The 19,914-nt window shown below is 39.3% G+C and overlaps 1 protein-coding gene across 4 annotated transcripts in view; it reads left to right on the forward strand.

Annotated features, from left to right (window-relative positions):
• Positions 1-19,428, forward strand: part of LOC149541077 (S-adenosyl-L-methionine-dependent methyltransferases superfamily protein) — a 363,739-nt gene extending 344,311 nt beyond the window's left edge. For 3 of the 4 annotated variants that reach the window (XM_089802069.1, XM_089802068.1, XM_089802070.1), the window contains one exon: positions 18,946-19,428. In XM_089802069.1, coding sequence (XP_089658195.1) covers positions 18,946-18,994 — 49 coding nt within the window. In that variant the 3' untranslated portion in view covers positions 18,995-19,428. The remainder of the gene's footprint in view (positions 1-18,945) is intronic. The other variant, XR_016356470.1, reaches the window with a different exon arrangement.
• Positions 19,429-19,914: the final 486 nt, after the last annotated feature.

The following is a 19,914-nucleotide window of genomic DNA, read 5'->3' on the forward strand; positions in this document are numbered from 1 at the left end:
ACGCTTGTATTATTCAATGGTGATAGTGCAGAAGCTGTTTTGATAATGGGTCTATCTGTCTTCCTTTCAACTCCTAACAGGGTTGGCATAACTCTTAACAAAGTTGGAATTTCTTAACAGGGATTCAAATCTGCTAATAGGGAATCATATGTACTGATTGTATTTCATTGACTCCTAACAAGGTCCGTCCTCTTACAAGGAACTTTTAAATTAGTACATCATTTTATAGGTGCCATCCCCACTGGGATTTTCTCTCTGATCAAGGGTTTCCCTAGTTAACAAATATAGTGTTATTGTGTATAGTTATCCTTCTATGGTTGTTGCATCTATTGTTTACATGTTTCAGAATTAAAGAAGATATTGAGAGTTGTTTTAATTGCATAACTAATTCACACCCGTCCCCTCCCCCTCACCCACTCCTCTCAGTTATCTTGGTGAACTTTACTTTCTAACAAATTCCTCTACTAATAATATTATTGCAGATACAAGAATGAATCATCGATGCAGAGTACGCACCATCAACAACATTGAGCAACCAGGAACTAGATATTTGTATTTTGGATGATAGGAATATAACTCAAGTACATCATATTTTTCATCAACTGAAGACTTTGCAGACTTATATCACTGGCAAAATAGGGTGAGGAGTGACTCCCACCAAAACTAAGAATGCTGGAATAGGGAGGATCTTGCACCTATGAAACGGTGAACAAGATTGGATTTCAATTGAAATTGCAAATACACAAGAAACATAAAACTTCACCATGACTTTCTACAATGCCAAACATGATCTTATAAAGGGTTCTAGCAAGTTTCCCGAAGGGTTACAAACAATGAAATATCCCTTTCCGGATATTTTACTAAAAAAAACCGTGATATAAACTTGCAAATTTAAATCCAAACAGTAAACCAATATTCAATATAAATTCCAGAATTTAAATCGATTTCTAATTAGCAGATTTACATACAATAAAACTCAAAAAGCTTTTTTATTCCTCCAATATTCATAAAGTACATATATAAACCAGGAGTTAACTCAGATAACCATCAAATGCATTACTGTATTATACAACAGCAATACAATAATATGCAAATATCCAAATGATCCAATCTTACAAATAGTAAAAACAATTAGATTGGCAAATGTAGATAAAACCTGTAAGAAAGCTAGGTTTGCGTCCAACCTTCAAATGCTTCTTCAAGGGTTTGTGTCCTTGAAGAAATAACCAGCAACTATTTCCAGCTCCCAGATTAATAGTTGTTTTAAATATTATAATTTTCATGCCTTCCCATGTGGAGCTTGTTGTACCTTTATCACTCTTCCCAATGTGATGCACGCTCTTTTAAGCAATATGGGATAAAAAACCTTTTTGTCCTTTAGTCACTTAGTGAACATAGTACCTTTTTAAAAATAAAGTGACAAGGTAAATGAACTTTAATAGTCACTTAGTTAGTAAACCATATAATTATCAAGCATTAAAATAACTTATCAAACAAACTCGGATAAACACGTACAATAGCTCGTTGGAAAGCTCTCGATGAGACACTTCCAAACCAACACTGGGATATCAAGAATACTGAGCTCTGTTTACTTACTAAAAATAGTAAGTATCCGAACAACTTGCCAAAATTGCTCTGATGGGTCTGAAACTGGAAATGTCTAGGCCAAACCGTGAACTAAACCCCGTAAAGAACCTTTTCACCCCCGAAACCTAGGCGAAGTGAGCCGGCAACATAGAATTATAATGTCCCAAAAAAGGGGACATTACAAAGCCTTTGTTCTCAAAGATTGCTTGCCCTCAAGCAATCCGCCCATATCTGCAAAAACCAAATGCCAAGATCCCATACTTGCCTTGAGAACGAGATTCTACTCCTCAGCCGATATAACTCAGCATGCATCTTCCCAAATCAGGAATGGTGAAACAGTACAATAAGAATTGATATGCCAAATAATTGAATGCCAGGATCCCAAGGCTCACCATTAAGCGACACCAACTGCCATGTGTTGCTACCCTGCATACCAATACTCTCTGTCAGAACGAATGCCTCACTCCATGATTGACCCTGTGAGTCTCTATTGTCAAGTGATGATGGGAGGTCGACAATGTACCAATATCCACCCCAAGATGATAACGATCAAACTCTCCTCCTAGCTCCTCGATAAAAGGCAATACATAGGGATCCTCCACCTGGATCCCAAATGAGAACTTGTACACTATCTGGGATATCACTGACCAACTCTTGTAATGTCTATAACACTGTACCATTCCTATAATACTTGTATCAATGACAATGGAAGATCCGGCCAATCTGACTCAACCACTATATCACCATGGTGAAAACGGAGTAATCTTAATCTCTGGAACTCTAATGTGTTGGAAGGTTGAAACACACGGATCATAATCCTGTGACTATGTAACAACACAGCATAATCCACCAGATGTAAGATACCATTAACACCTGGATCCCCGATCACCCAATCAACATAATCCTGGATAAAGAAAAGAGTGGTTAGTGAATCACCAACATCATGAAGGCTAACATTGTCTTCAAGATACTGTTGAATAAAAAATGTAGACACCACATGCGGAACATAGGATAATGTGTGTTCTTCCCACTCATCTACAAATAACTCACTGACCCTTGAAGGCCAAATAGAATCAGCAAAAATACTACTAACATACGTAGAAAAATCACTAATAGCTGGAATATACCAACAAGTACAATCACCAATCAACAAGTAGGCCATGGCCATCTGATAAGAGCTGGGTAATCTGAAAAATTCCTCAAAGGATGCTAAGGATAAATCTAAACTTCCTTGTCCACCATAAGTACTCTCGCTTATGTCAAAGTCTTTGTTAAAGGATGGTTCACCATTAATTGAAATCTCTGCATTATCCTTGTTGTATCACTAACCATGTGCTCATGTGAAGATGTACAGCTGCTGTCATAAAAATCAGAATTGCCAGACTCATCAACTTGTTGATCCATAGAATTTTTCTCCTCATAGAAAGTCTCAGACGGAGAACACATGATTGAATTACATTGTTTTCCTTCACATCTACCGGCTTTATGAATTTCTTCAGTGATTTGTGTGATTTTTTATGCTCTTGAACCACTCTTATCTTCTTCATAAGTGGCTACCCCACTCGTTTGATTTTCAGCTTTGTGGATGGAATAATGTGTTGAGCTCAATTGAAGGCATAATTCATCTACCTCACTCTCCTTGTCCTTTCTAAATTTTATGGCTAGATCTCTATCCATTAATAATTGCAAGTAATCATATTTTATCATTTTCAAAGTTTCAAAAATAGTATGCAAAAAAGGACTTGTGACACCACATACTTTCCCATGCCTCTCTTCTATCACAATCTTTCGCATGAGATCCTCAATCAAATTGGAAGAATCATCCATCCTTGTCAACACTTGGACAATCTTGTCCTCTTTGACCAAAAACATATCCAATAAGTCAAAGAGTGATAATGGTTTTTGACCATCTCCTTCAAACACAAGTGGGTTGCTCTCCATAGAATTTTTTGATTTTGCATCACTTAGTGGAACAACATTTTCAAATATGTCCTCTAACTAAACACGTGCTATATCATCTATCTTGCCAACATTGCGGTCCATTTGCTCCTCAAAATTTGACATAATTTCCAACCTAGTATCACCATAAAATTTATCCAACTTAATTTTCATGTCACCAAATAAAATGCTGGTGTTTTCCATGTCTAGACAAGATGGGGAGTTGACAACGTTGGCGGTTTGGTCAACTCTTCTACATGGGCCATCAACATGCTCATCAGAAGGACAAGTGTAAACAACTCCACAAGATACTTCTGTCTTCCAACTACCTGTTAGTACACTTGTGCCATGATTAGTACTACTATCAAGTTGATTGATATCTTCCCTATGCAAATTTTTGTAAAAATCCTCTACAAGGAGATCTCGAGCCAATTCATAGTATTTGTTTCTTATCAAATCCATCTTGCTTTGCAGCTCTAGTTGAAAGTCCACATAATTAATGAAAAGAAATTGTTTTTGAAGCTTTGACGGGAATTTGTTATAATCATCGTACAGTCTACTTTGATTTTAATATCGAATTGGAAGTCTCGTCCCACTTCCTCTGCCATGTAGCTTTTCAAGAGCATGAGATGGACCCCATCTTGTTTCATAAGTTCTACCAGTAGGCTTACTTTTGCAAACTGTACTTTGAAGCTGAATACAGACTTTCAGAATGTTATATTACCACTGTAATAAACTCGGTCCCAGATTGACCAGAAGACTTAAAGGTTTGTTTAAGTCTATATTGTCAAACACCTGGTGTACATTCCCTGCTGTGTATGCTATATTTTCTGGAATGTGTGATGTTTTTTATTGATATTGTAATATTCTCTGCTGGAACGAAAACAATAATAGTGCACCAGAACAGACCTGTATTGCTGGTGCACCTTCAAGAACAATCATGAACAAATGCCCAAAGTCTAGGAAATAAGGACAGACTTACATAATCAGATTTAATGCTTTGCTGAGCTTCCCTTCCCAAACTATCGTCTCAATGTTTCATTTGGTTGTTGATTAAACTACAAGCATATGCAATGTTTATTGTTGTTTCCATTTTGTCACCAATCAATATCCAAATCTTTATTCCTGCCTTTGAAAGTGTTTCGATACAAGCTGGCACCCCATCTTGAAGTTTGTCTTCAATAACAGTGCATCCTATCAGGATAAGTTCCTTTTCAATCAAATCTACAACCTCGCCAAGTTTCTTTTCCTGATCGCTTAAAGCAGATTTGGCTTCTATAAACTTCTCGTTCCACACTTCATATAGTTCATTACTTAGGTCTCTTTAAGCTGAGCATTGTAATATTCTCAGTTCAAGTTATTGGGCCAAATGCTGATTGTTAATTAATAGGAATTTTGTCGAACAGTTCTCATGCAACTGGATTCATTCTGATTACTGTTGTAATGGACTCATGCAGTTGTTAGAAATACAAATGTGATGTTCCTAACTATGTTTAACAACCTGGTAATTTGTCAAACGGTTCTAAGCAAGAAGTTTTTGTACTAAGATAATGCTTAATTCACTGATATTGAAATTCCTTAGAAATTTTTAATAATTTGCTGAACATGAATATATGGTTATACCACTTATGTTCTTTGCTCAAATTATTAAAACAAATTGTTGTCGATATATAGATGGGGAGTTTTGTTAAAAAGTTCACATGCAATCTGGTTATGGTTTTTATATCTTTGTGATGTAGTTTTCAAAATAAATATTGTTTTTTGATTCTATCTGATAACTAGAATTTGGTCAAACAGTTCTTGTGCCAATTGTTTACCATATGAGGTAAATAGATTAATGCATACAGATAATTAAACAAGAACATGTAACAGCTGTACTCCTTTTATTATTCGCATATATGCCGAAGAGATTACATAGTGCTTACAATGATGATTACAATGATCTCGGATGGTGTACATATATTTCCCGCAAAACCTTTCCAAAGGGGCCCATTGGCTACAAATTAACGACTACATGCTAGTCTACCCGTCAGCTACACAATATCTATTGACAACATCATCCCCCCCAAAAAGAAAAGTCATCTTTTGGCGACTTCAGAATTAACAAAATAAGAGACAACAACATACAATATAGAAAGAATGTAGACTAGGGAGGAGGTTGTGTCCTAGAAGAGTTCTGCTATCGGCGCAATTCGTACACTTGATCCATCTAGATGCATAAATCCTTCTGAGTTTGCATATTAACCTCTACGGCTTCCTTCAGAAGAAGTGTTGCGTCCATAGCCTGAGCCTAAGCTAACTGCAATTTCTGCTCGGCTGTTTCCTTATCTCGCAATAGTGCTGCACACTCAACTACCCACGCTACCTGCCTGCTGCCCAAGTCCGCAGTCAACTTTTCTCTAGTCTCCCTCTCTACTATCAGAGATCTCTCAGCTGTGATCTTTTATGATGCTTTGTCCACCTCTACACGCCTATGAGCATAATAGACTTCTTTATACAACCCAACTATCTCATGCGCTAGCTTCTCCATCGGAGTGTTGCACGGTCCCAGCCCAGGCTTGGTGGCCCAATCAACTAACATCTTTGGTGTCTCAACTGCTAGCCAACCCCTGTCCTCAAAGCAGGAGCGAAACCACTTAGGGAAAACTCCCCGAATATAAGCTCGGATCAAATGCAACTCTCTCTGATGAGTCAAAGCCTGTAATGCAATGGTGTGTCCTTTCTTCAACACAACCCGCATGACTCTAAGGTAGTCCCTGCATCTATCCTCATCTGACCCATAATCCTCCTTCGCCACATCATCCATCGTCCATTGCTCATCACTATCCATCTCTGCCTCACCTACGGCTACGTCCACATCCAATGCCGCCTTGTCCTCTTTGGGCGCATCCTCAGACTGTGGAACTCCCACCTCCTATGGCTCTGATATGGCAACTGGTCCTAGGGATACCCCTTCATGCCTCAAGGACTAAATGGACGGTCTGACCTCTATAGGAATGAGTCGGAACTGCTGTCGCAGGATTGCACTCGCTCTGTCCATCACCTCCATCTTCTCGGGTTGTGTCGTCTGTGCTATGTCGGCTCAATGCTCTCATCTTGATGTGCTGGCTAAACGAGCGAAACTAGCTGAGTTAACTATGCTGGTTGCGCATCCGCCAACAAGGAAGACGAAATGGTGACCACAGCATCAGAGCCAATCACATCTAATCGAACTTGCGGTTTGGGCTCTGGCACTGGCAACTCTATCATTTCTGAGGCTGGCTCTGCTGATGCAACGGAGTCTAGCGAACAACTCTGGGAAGGCATGCCCTCAGTTGTGGCCAACGATGGAACAACATCTGCCGCCGTCCGTGGGACAACATCTGCCATCGTCAGTGGAGTCATAACGACCAACGCATGTCACTGGCCAAACGGAGGAATGAGCGAAGTGGAGGTGGTCAAATGCGCCAAAGTTGGGAACTCAGGAGGGGTGAAGAATGTGGACCCGCTGCCTGCTATGTCGCTGCCAACTTTTGCAAAAACTCTCTTCCTCAGAATCGGCCCCATTGCTCTCGGAAGTGATCTCCCATCTGTTGTCCGTGTCTCCGTATGCCTCCAATCCTTGCAATACCTTCTTCTACCTAGTCGTTGTTCCACCCGTGTCCAAATGTCTCCAATAAAATATTGGGGGCTCTCCTGACGCCAACTTCCCCCTTGGTGGAACCTCAAAACCGTCAAGTGGTACCTAATTAACTGCTACCTCCAAAAATAACCCAATAGCATGGTGCGGCATGAAGAACGTCCGGTGTTGGAGTGTCATAAACTCCTCCATCCTGTCGGCGAGGACCGTGGCCCAATCGTACACTGTGCCATTCATGATGTCGTTCATGAATGCAATCTATGGCAAAGCTATATCCAAAGCCCAACTTGCCCCTATCAACCTGCTTTTGATGACATCCATGATACATCTCCCGTGGTCCTCCCGAATAAAATCTCTCCGAAGCCCTGTGCACTTGGCATCCTTTACCATTGACTCCATTTCCTCTGGCATAAGATCGCAGCCAACCAATTTCACCCAATATTCTTTTCGTTCCTATGACAGCTTGCAGTTCTTGATCTCCATTTTTCGACCTCTGTGGCCAAGGATGCCAAAAACCCTAGTGAAATCCTTCGGTTTGAAAGAAACTATCATATGGTGCTTCTTGTACACAAATGTACTAGTTTTGTTGTTCCTATTGTATGATTCTATCATGGTTCACAAAACTGATTCAAACAATCAAATGGAAAATACTGGAAGCTGTATGGCCCAATCACTTGTGCTCGTACCAGAATTAGTTTGATTACCTTTGTGTCCAGAGTTTCTTGCCACCATTTCCACCATTCGCTGCCATTCAGTCCTTCAAATTGAACCGTAAGGTGTGAGAGGTCAGCCCTTACTTTTTGCTTCTTACTATTGGATGCTGTTGGCCTTGCAACTCGAATTCTAGAAGCCAAGACTTTGGCATTCTTCTCCATATTTGTCTTTAACTGGTTTTTCCACTGCTTCCTCTTCCCCACGGATTCCATAATAACAGCTTCTTGCTTTACCTTTATAATGTAGGGTTTGTCCTCTTTTCTTCTTCTGACTTCCCACGGATAATACGTCTCAATATATATTTTTTCCCTTCCTTTTTTCCCTTCCACTTAGTGACAGTGTTCCCTTTAACTAGCGGCTGGAAAATTACTTGTCCGTGGGAGATTACTTGTCCACGAGAGTTTAGAACTCTATCCACGAGAATGTTGTTGCTATGAAATTACTTTGTCCACAGGGAGTTTATAACCCAGCCCGTAGAAAACACTTGCCTGTCCGTGGAAAGTAATGGGATGCTTGTGGAAACAACTTGCATGTCCACAGAAGGATACATGCCTACCAAAGTAAGATGGTCGCCCATGGAAGCAAGTAGAATGCCCGTGAAGATAGAACAAAGGTTACACATCCACGGGAGAACTTGTGTATCCGCCAAAGGGAATAGGAAGTCTGTGGAGGTAATAGAAGTTCGCCGCTCAAGGAAGATCATGCGGAAGGTGAAGGCAGCCACGTCCGCGGAAATGCAAAAATCCACATGTGGAAATATCTGCGGAACTGTTTACAATGGAATGCAAACTCCCACAGGACACATATCCATGGGGCACATGGTCCGTGGCCACCTATCTACACAACACTTTGTGTCCGTGGGACAATTGTCCGCGGGACACCCCACATCCGTGGAGCATGTGTCCGCGGAACACTTTTTTTCCTTTCCCTTTTTTTTCCTAATTTTTTTTTTTTAATTTAATTTTTTTAACTTGGCATGATAGGGCAATTATTACTTCGCCGCGTCGCTTTTGGTAAATTTTTAGCTTCAACCCATTGATGGCCCCAGGAATCTCGCACCCGTCCAAGGTCCATAGCTTTATTGCTCCATTATCACTTCCCGAATTTGGTATGGCCCGACCCATTTGACTTTAAACTTTCCCGGTTTGATTTCATTCTGTTCGTCATACTTCAACACTAGCTGTCTTGGTTGGAACTTGTTCAGTTTCAGCTGTTTATCATGCCATGCTTTGCGCCTGTTCTGCGTCACCTTCGTGGCCCATTGCGCCAATAGCCACTTCTCCTCGAGTTTGTTTAGATTATGCAACCTTTCCCTCAGGCTTTCCATGTCACCTAGCTTATTCTCTAGTGCGATCCTCAAACTTGGTATCATGAATTCTCTTGGTACCATTGCCTCTTGTCCAAATATCAACTGGAACGGCGTGTGTCCCGTCATCACCTTGTATGTTGTACGGTATGCCCAAAGGGAAAAGGGCAGTTTTTCCTCCCAGTTTTCACATTCGACCGCACATGACTTGTAAATGATAGCTACAGGATCTTGTTCGTAGCCTCAGCCTATCCATTTTCTCGTGGGTAGTACAGGCTTGATAGCGAATGATATATCTTGAATTCCGCCGTTAACAGTTTAATGATGTGATTGACAAAATGCCCTCCATGATCACTCATTATCTGAAGTGGAATCCCATACTGAGTGATTATTTGTTCATAGATGAATTTTGCTATACTGACCACTGAGTTATCCGGCAGAGGCCATGCTTCCACCCACTTCATTAAGTATTCCGTAGCCACGACTATATATCAGCATCGGTGCCTTCGGCTTACTCTCAGGGGTCCCACGAAATCCAATCCCTATCGTTCAAATAATTCCTACGCATGTGAGGGGTGAAGCAGCATAAAGTCTCTCTTTAGTAGTTTTCCGGCCCTTTGGCAAGTCACACTCGATGACCCATCCACATGCGTCGTACACTGTTGGCCACCACAATCCTGCCAGCAATATTTTCCGCACTGTGGTATCAGGTCCCATATGTCCTCCTGTTGGACCTTCATGTGCTTCCTTCAACACCCTCGATATTTCCTCCTCTAAGACACCGTGACAAGATGTGATCGGGCCTCATTTTGTACAATAATACATTAATCAATTAAAATGTATGACTCCTTATTGCTAATTTTTGCCTTTCACTCTGTGGCATATCCTTCGGTAGCTGTCCCGTGAAAAGGTACTCCCTAATACTCATGTACCATTTTGGCAGTACTGCAATTTGAAATAACTATGCATTAGGGAAATCATCATTTACTCCGTGCGTCAGTTCACCTGTTTTAATTCGCGACAGGTGGTCTGTGTTGACATGATTCTTCCCAGGCCATACAATGATTTTGAAGGTGAATTCCTGCAACAAAAGTAGCCACCGGCTGATTCTGCCTTGGATGATAGTTTTATTCACTAGGTACAATAGATCCTGATGGTCTACATAAAACACGAACGGTGTTGCCAACAAGTAATGTCGAAACTTTTGCACTGCGTAGACCATTCCTAGGGCTTCCCATTCTGTTGTACTGTAGTTCTATTCTGCTTTTGACAGTAGTTGGCTGGCAAAATATATCGGGTGATCTAACCCGTGGTTGCCTGTCTGTGCCAAAGTTGCTCCTATTGCATAATTGGATGCATCGACTTGAACATGAAATTCCTTGTTCCAATCTGGGTATGCCAATATAGGTGTTGTGGCCAATCGTACCTTCAACCCTTCAAATGACTCATCCTGTTCTTTGTCCCATTTGAACGGTTCCCCTTTGCATGTCAATTTGTCTAGCGGATATGATACTTTGGCAAAGTTTTTGATGAATCTTTTGTAATATCCCGTGTCGCAGGAATGACTTTACCTCTGTTACATTTGTAGATGGCTACATTTCCATTATCGCTCTGACTTTGTCTGGATCTGTTTTCAATCCCTCCTTACAGACTATATCCCAGCAATCTTCCTTGCAGAACCATGAATCTGCATTTCTTTGGATTTAAGGCTAGTCATGCACTTTGACATCTTTCCATGCATTCGCTCAACGCTCACAGATGTTTGTCTTCAGTTTTGAATACGAACCAATCATCCAAGAATGCTTTAAAATTTTTGATAGACATTTTGTCGAATATGTGCAGCATGATTCTTTGGAACGTCGCCGGCGCATTGCACAGGCCAAATGGCATCCAGTTGTATGCGTATACCCCGTCTTCTACCATAAATGTCATTTTAAGTTTGTCTTCTTTTGCTATGCAAATTTGATTATATCCTAAGAACCCGTCCATAAATGAATAAATCTCATGTCCAGCTACCTCCTCCAATATACTGTCTGTGAATGGTATCGGGAAGGGGTCCTTGATTATTACTACATTGAGACATCTGAAGTCAACACATATCCTGATTTGGGTGGTATCCTTTTTCAGGGATATGACTATGGATGACACCCATTCACTTGTTTGAACCTTAAAAATAATACCGGCTTCTAGCATTCGATTAATTTCTTCTATAACCCGTGCCACATAGTTTTTATTCATCCTATAAGGTTGCTTCCGTATAAGCACTGCACCTTCGACCAACGGAATGCGGTGAACACAGCTTTGGCGGAACTCCTTTCAAATCCTTATATGTCCACACGAATACATCTTTGTATTCCAAAAATATTTTAAATGTTGTTGCTTTTAGTACTAGATTCTAGTTATCCCCCACAGTATGTTTTTTGGTTCGGCCTTATCTCCCAAATTCATGGTTTATACTGTGGCTTCGTCGTATTTTATCTACTTTCCCACACCAAATTCATGTGTAGGTGTTCCAACCAGCAGTGCGTCCCCTTATTTTATTTTCGTGAATTCTTTTGGAAATCTGTCTCTGTTGTGCCCTTCCTCTATCGTTAGTATGTTACAACTCTAGAATAGCTCACAATCCTCCATCTGCCAGTGAAATAATCCGTTCACTGAATCCAAATCATCGTCCGTCGACCCACTTTCCAACCGTAAGACTCATTCCTAATCCAGTTCCATTCGTTGCTTTCCTTTATCCTCTTTTTCAGAATCAGATGATAGAGCTTCTTTGCCCACCATTTGTGTTCGTAAATCAATAATGAATTTTCGCCCTTTGCTTTCCAATGATAGTGTATTCTTCTTCCAGTCATGCTTAACCTTTGCTTGTACGAGTCATCCACAACCCAAAATGGCATCATATCCTTTCCTTTTCAGCAGGATGACAACAAAATCGAGTAGGAATGGTTGTGTTCCAATAGTTACTAGTTGTGCCATCAAGACGCCGAGAGGTTTAATGCCATGTTGGTCCGCTGTCAGTAATTGGAAGGTAGGTGGCCACAACGTCGGTTTTCCCAACTTCTTCCAGGTATCTTCTAGTAACACATTCACGCCTTACCCTCCATCCACAATTGTGTCTGTCAAAACAGCTCCCAAAATTCCCATCTCTACGACTGTCGGATGCCCTCTGGATGCGAAGGCTAGTAGCATTAGGTCCTCTGCAGTTGCTCCAATTTCCTTCTTCTTTCCTTGTTCTCCTAGTAATTTAGCAGTTGGAGCAATGTTTGTGACTGCCGATTGAAGTTGAGGCATTGTGAGTTGCAGATCGTTTATTTTGACTAGTACTTGTTTGTAATATCTGTCGTATGATGTTTTGTTCCATCAGTTCCTTGTTGAGGTACTGGTAGTATCCTTCAATTGTGATTTCTCTGCCTGCGTTGCTTTCTCAATTTCTGTCCGCGCTTCTTCCAATCTCTTCTTTTCTTCCATTGGGTCATGGTATAGTTTTTCTTGTTTATAGGCGATTGCCAAGACTTCTTCTTCATCTGCACCAATGCTAATCAAATTCACTCCCGTTTTCAAGCACTTGGCATCTTCATGATCTCCAGGATCGCACCATCTGCATAACAACTTTGGTGCATTCGCTGATGTACAGTTTCGTGCGAAGTGGCCCCACAAATTGCATGCTCGGCATTGAACCATCGGCCGGCCGTTCACATTGTATTGAATTCGGCTGCGGCCCCCATTACTATTGTTGGTATTGTTGTTTTGCCCTCTTCTATTATTTTTGTACCCACCTAAAGTGGCACCATCACTGGTGGTGTTTCTACTCCCTCCTGACGTGGAAGCCTCATGTTTCAAGAGCACTTGTTGATGTCCTCTTGTTTTCATATTGAAGGGGCATTCTTTTGTGGAATGTCCCATAATTTGACAGATATCATAGAACTGGTTTTTCGGACAAGATCCCTTTGTGTGACCTTCTGTCTTACATTTCGTGCACCATAGCTCATTTCCCTTTGTCTCTTTCTGCATATTTTTTAATTCCTTCATCATTGTGATCATATCCTTCTGGAGAGCTCCAACCTTCTTGCTGCCCTTTTCGTCGTCACTGCTATCTTCTTCCGAAGACACGTCATTTGAGTCAGATGATCTACTTTTCTTCTTCTTTTTCATTTTTTGTTCACTCTCTAAGTCCATCGCTTGATTGTATGCTTCGGTGTATGATGATGGCGGCACAATCTTCATTTTCTTCCTTAACTCCGGGCATAGTCCTTCAATGAACCATCGCTTTTTCAGCCCATCTGCTAGCTTACTTTCCATTTTATTTATTTATTCTTTTAGCTTTCTGGCATATACACAGATGGTTTCATTTTTCTCTTGCTTTGTGGTGTAGATCTCTGCTACTATCTCATTGTTGTCCCGCAACAATTGAAACTCGGTGATGAACTCTTTTTTAACTGCCGCCCATGTAGTTAATTTTTGGGAATTGGCGTCGGCAAACCAATCAACTGCTACACCCCTTAGGGTTGCTGGAAATTGTTGGACCCATTCATCTGTGTCGGTTACACCATTCCCCATCCAAATTGTTTCGCGTGTCTTGTAGTGTCTGATTGGATCGATCGTTCCATCACCATCAAACTTTGGCATTTTTTCCTTTGGTCCTACCATTATTACTGGATTTTGTGTATGGGCGTTGTTCGGTACTATGACACCGGCGTTGTTCTGCACTCTGACACTGGCACTCTACACTCCAATCAGAGTGCACCGGCACTTTGCACTCCAACACCGGCATTGTTTCGTACAGTCGTCTTATTTCTAATAGCTGTGTTACTTGGTGAAAAAGGGTTTTCCTCAAGCAAAGTTGTTCCTTTCGGAAGTGTATCGTGGACGACGAGTTCACTCCACGCTCGTGCTCTCTCGACACTCCGATCCGTGCGAGTTAATTCCCTTTCGTCTGGATTCTCTTCCCTCAGCGTATACTGATTCAGAAATTCCTTGCTTGTTTTTTCCACCAAATTCAACCGCTGTCTAGTCTCTTCCAACAATTCCTTGGTGCTTCGATGTTCGTTGGCAATCTGCTAAAACCTCCGTCTCCGCTCGGCTGCTTGTGCCAAAATTAAATTTTCTTGTGCGGTGTGTATTCCATCTTTTCCCTTTATCTTATTTCTATCCTTGTTAAGCAGATTTGGCATTAGTCTTCATTCCTCTGCCTTCATTCCAGGTCCATTGGGCAACAGCGCCAAATGTTTACCATATGGGGTAAATAGATTAATGCATACAGATAATTAAACAAGAACATGTAGTAGCAATACTCCTTTTATTATTCGCATATATGCCGAAGAGATTACATAGAGCTTACAATGATGATTACAATGATCTTGAATGGTGTACATATACTTCCTGCAGAACCTTCCCGAAGGGGCCCATCGGCTACATAACAATTAACGACTACATGCTAATCTACCCGTCGACTACACAATATTTACCGACATCAACCCGTCGGCTATACAATATCTACTAACGACACCAACTCTGATTTGCATTTAGAATACTGCCTATTCCCTGTTATGGACTTGAACTAAAGATTGTCCCATACTCGGAGGTCGGAGAGATGTTGCCATTCTCGAGTGGCTATGTGGACAGTGAGGACTTCGCAAACATATAATGCTACGAGGTTAGGTTGATATGAACTGGAACTACACACCTGCTTACCCTTACGCTATACTCATACCCTACAATGACTTGATGTAACCCCGACTTACTGCTCAGGATATGCAGCCAGTCTGCAACTATTCCGATGTTTCCTGCCTATATGCCCGCCAAAGAAGAACCCGATGACTTGAATGTGGTTCACATGGTTACTACTTGGGTTTGTTAGCACCGAATGTATACTGAAACACGCTAGCCCAAAGTGTTGTCGGTGTAGTCCAAGGTAAGGGTAACATTTTGGTTCCACTCACCATGCGATACCTCTGCAAACAACTTCAAACTCCCCTCAACACACTCTTAAACTATGCCAACCAAAACATCAAACTTACAATCAACTGGGAAGCTCGACCCTGCTAACACCATCAACCGACATCAATGCTCAGAATACCACTATTTTCATGTGAGCACTTCAAACCTCCAAATGAGCCCTTCTTCCACTTTCCTTTCCAATGGTGAAACCTGAACTGATCTCACTCCAATGAGAAATTGGCTTTTTGCCCAACACTTATATAAATTTCCAAGGTTTTTTCATCCTCAAAAATGCCAGTCACATTTAAGCAACCAGGATGACAAATATTATATTTTATAAATGTTCTTGTGTTGCGTAATTCCACAGGATGGCAAGATTCTTAGCTTTGATACCATTGAAATATCCCTTTCTGGATATTTTACTTTTAAAAACCCGTGATATGAACTTGCAGATTTAAATCCGAATAGTAAACCAATATTCAATATAAATTCTAGAATTTGAATCGATTTCTAATTAGTAGATTTACATACAATAAAATTCAAAAAGCTTGTTTATTCCTCCAATGTTCAAAAAGTACATATATAAACCAAGAGTTAACTCAGATAACCATCAAATGCGTTACTGTATTATACAACAGCAATACAATAACATGCAAATATCCAAATGATCCAATCTTACAAACAATAAAAATCGTCAAATTGGCAAATATAGATAAAACCTGTAAGAAGGCTAGGTTTGTGTCTAATCTTCAAATGCTTCTTCAAGGGTTTGTGTCCTCGAAGAAATAACCAGCAACTATTTCCAGCTCCTAGAGTAATATTTGTTTTAAATATTATAATCTTCATGCTTTCCCATGTGGAGCTTGTTGTACCTTTATCACTTTTCCCAATGTGATGCACACTCTTTTAAGCAATGTGGGATAAAGCACCTTTTTGTCCTTTAGTCACTTAGTGAACATAGTACTTTTTTAAAAATAAAGTGACAAGGTAAATGAACTTTAATAGTCACTTAATCAATAAACCATATAATCATCAGGCATTAAAATAATTGATCAAACGAACTTGGATAAGCACGTGCAATAGCTCATTGGAAAGCTCTTGACGAGATGCTTCCAAACCAACACTGAGATATCAAGAATACAAAGCTCTGTTTACTTACTAAAAATAGTAAGTATTCGAACAACCTACCAAAACTGCTATGATGGGTTTGAAACTAGAAATGTCTAGGCCAAACCTCAAACTAAACCCCATAAAGAACCTTCTCACCCCCGAAACCTAGGCGAAGTGAGCCGGCAACACAGAATTATAATATCCCAGAAAAAAGGGGACATTACAAATAGGCTTACAATAGAAATTTATTACTTTTTATTTTATAATTAAATTAATTGAAGAGTCTGTAGGATATCATTAAATTTGGGACCACCTAATCAATTAATTTAATGGAGTCGATTGAATATTTTGGGAGCATTACAAAATAAATAAAGACAAATTGATTCGAAGATATTGTAGTATCTTAGGATTGCTTGGTTTCATGGAAGAAATATTACTAAGCACACATTGGTATTATTTATTCATTTCAACTATAAGCATTTCCATGGGAAACTGCATAGCAACATTTAAAATATCTTAACAAATGGACACATGGGTGGCTGTCTCTGGTCAAATGCAATCAACTTATCAGAGCTGTCATTATCATCATTTCGTGCCTATCTAATGCATTTTCTCTTAAGGCCAGCTTTCTTGGCCTATGACATCAAAAGAGCACAAAGACACTTTCCATCAAGAGTCAGGAATCCTAGTTTCAAGCACCCCTTTGCTGACCTGAGAAACTATCATGGGGTCTAGGGAAGAAGCGGGGTTTGAGCATCAAAAGTCGTGAAATCTTTATTCAAGCTCTTGTAATTAGACTTACCTAGAGACAACGGAATGCATCCCAAGCTTCATGGGATTTCCTATCAACTATTTAAACACAAAAATTAAATTTCTCAAACTGATATTATAAATACAATAGAAGCAATAACAATAACCAGACAAATCAGACAAGGATTCATGAATATGAATGTAGAAACACTTAATATTATTTGAGTTAGCCAGCCTTAAATATTTTTTGAAGAAAGAAAATACATCTCATATTACACATGATAAGAGCAATATCACATCTGAAAGCATAATAAATAGTTTTCTGATGTCTATAAACATTTGTTTCCATAATAGGTGAGGAGGACAACATGCTGTAGTTGGACTCAAACTTATTTCCACCCATCCTGACTAAATATTTTTTTAAAAACTGAGCACAGAAGCCCACTTTAGAGGCCAGTAACTTAAGTTCATTAGATTTCAATAATCCATATTAGATGATTATTTTCTCTACTGGGATCACTTGTGTGATAGTTTTTAGCATCAATCTTTCAGATCATACTACATGATCCATCATCAAGATGCAGGAGAGCAAAAGAATTGAACTCGTTGATGCTAAAAACTATCACACAATCAATCCCAGGAGAGAAAATAATCATCAGCCATCATTAACTTACTTGAAGATCATTTTTTTTGGTTCAAAATCTTGCTTTCAATCGTCATCTCCAATGGAGTGTGATGTGAATCAATTGAATACAAGTGCATGTATTTGTGCTACGCTTCCATATCATCAGCGAGTATCTCAAAATGGATCCTTTCTCCCATGGGTCCCAACAAATAGGATGCTATATTCCATAAGATCAAATCCCAAAAGGCTCGTGAAGGAGTGAAGTTGCAAAAAAGCATGCTTTGTGGTTACGTGATTAAAATCAACACAAATTCCAATTGAAATCCCACACTACGAAGTCCAGATATGACATTAAGATCACGATCCATGATGTTTGAAACTAAGACATTGGATTTCAAGGAAGATTTTGTCTTTCATAGAATTATATACGTCAATCATTTTTCGTCCATTTTCTGAATTCTCCATCTGCAATAAAGTTTTTAATGCAATCTGATAACGATTTGTATATTTTCATAGGAGAAAATACTTGCCATAATGTCAGATTGCCACCTAGGATGGACACCAAATCCTTCTTAGGGCGGATGATTCTGGAAGCTTGAAGAAGTTATCATCCTTGACTACATTATAAATGCCAAAAACTCCGGACACCTGCATTGTAAGTGGCATTCTTCAGCCAATGTCCAACCAACATTTACGAGGGTCCATCTGCAATTATTGCTAAGCGCCCCTGCATGCAGCCAAAAATGTGCTTTGAGGTCGAGTTTCGGTTAAGAAAAGACACCATGCTTTTTTGGATTAGTAAGCACATCCTAGGTGAATATTGGGACTTGTTTCTTTTCTGGTTCAAATTCATATTCATATTGGATGCTAATATGGCTTTGGAAAATCGGAGGGAGGAGGGACGGAGAGGGAGAGGATTGTTTTTGCATTCTTATTCCGTACTTATGCCATTAGATATCATAACATTTCCTGCATTTGAATAAAAGAATTCATTTTACTTCATAAAATACTGGACAAATACATTAAAATGTGGCCACTGGAAGATCATTTATTTACAAAACAGGCAAGGAAAATGTATTCCCTTAAGTTCTCACAGATAAAAGATTGCATAATTTGTTCTCCAGTGTCTATGAGCTTTTACTTCTATGTTCCCTTCCATCAATTTGATTATGTAGAGAAGAAAAAACTTGTTTAGCATGGTGTTAATACCTTGAATAAAATTCATCTAGTTTGACTCCTTTGATACAGGATATTGCAAACTTTTAATTTTAGTTTCATGAAATGCTTAAAACGGTATATAGTTTTGAAGGGAAAATGAATGATTTGAATTTATTTTTTGTCATGTTTTTTTGGTGGTAGGCATTGGACATATCACCAAACCCCGGACGAACAGATCCCATGTATGTAGTTTTCTCAAGAAAGTTATCTGCATGAGTCGGCATCGTATTACATCCTCTGAGGGATGGATCCCGCTTGGATCCCGCTTCTACCCACAGAACGTTGTAATTTATATTTTTACATAGTTCTTTGAAATTGATATTGAAGATTTATTTGCAGCAATTTTTTGGTTGATTTTCAAAATAATATGTTTTTAGAGATTTCGGGTTGGCTCCATGGACAACTGGTATATTAAATGTGCAACTTATTTGTTTATTTGTGATGAACAAGATTTTCTTGTACGCTTGGCAACGCAATAGAATTTATTGTTTGTCAAAAAGTTGACAGCTTGGCAATGAACTTTTGGCCGTCAGCAGCAAGTTTTGATCTTTATTTTTTGTATGTTTAATTTGTTTTTAAACAAGATAACATATTTTGAATAATAGATGTATTTTATCATATCAACGTGGAAGTAAGTGGAAGCAAGTTTATTTGAACTTCTAATATTATTATGAAAAATATTGGTCTCTCACTAAAAAGATTAATCTTCACTAAACAATTAATTTGAATTTAAATTTAGATTTATGAGATTTTTTTCATGTTATATCTTCATAAATAATAAATATAATAAGGGTTGTAAAAAGTAGATGTGTTAATTAAAATAAAAACTATAATCATTGTGCCTATCTAACTTTGATTTAGACCATAATAATTATTTATCTCCACAAAAATTGTTTTAACATTTTGTTACATTAAAACTTACTAGTCTTTCCATTGTAAATCATGCAAAGTATAATCAAATACCCATAATTTAGATCTCCCATACCATACCCATAACAAGTAAATAGTGAAGAGGCAGCTCATCAAACTATCCACTTTTGCAACTTTACATGTCACTTCACCCCATAACCACATTTGCAACAAAGGTTTAAACATGTCTTTAATAGAAAG

The sequence above is a fragment of the Cupressus sempervirens genome, chromosome 9, assembly GCF_028749045.1.
Source record: "Cupressus sempervirens isolate cs-2001-9-10 chromosome 9, ASM2874904v1, whole genome shotgun sequence".
NCBI classification, from domain to species: domain Eukaryota; kingdom Viridiplantae; phylum Streptophyta; class Pinopsida; order Cupressales; family Cupressaceae; genus Cupressus; species Cupressus sempervirens.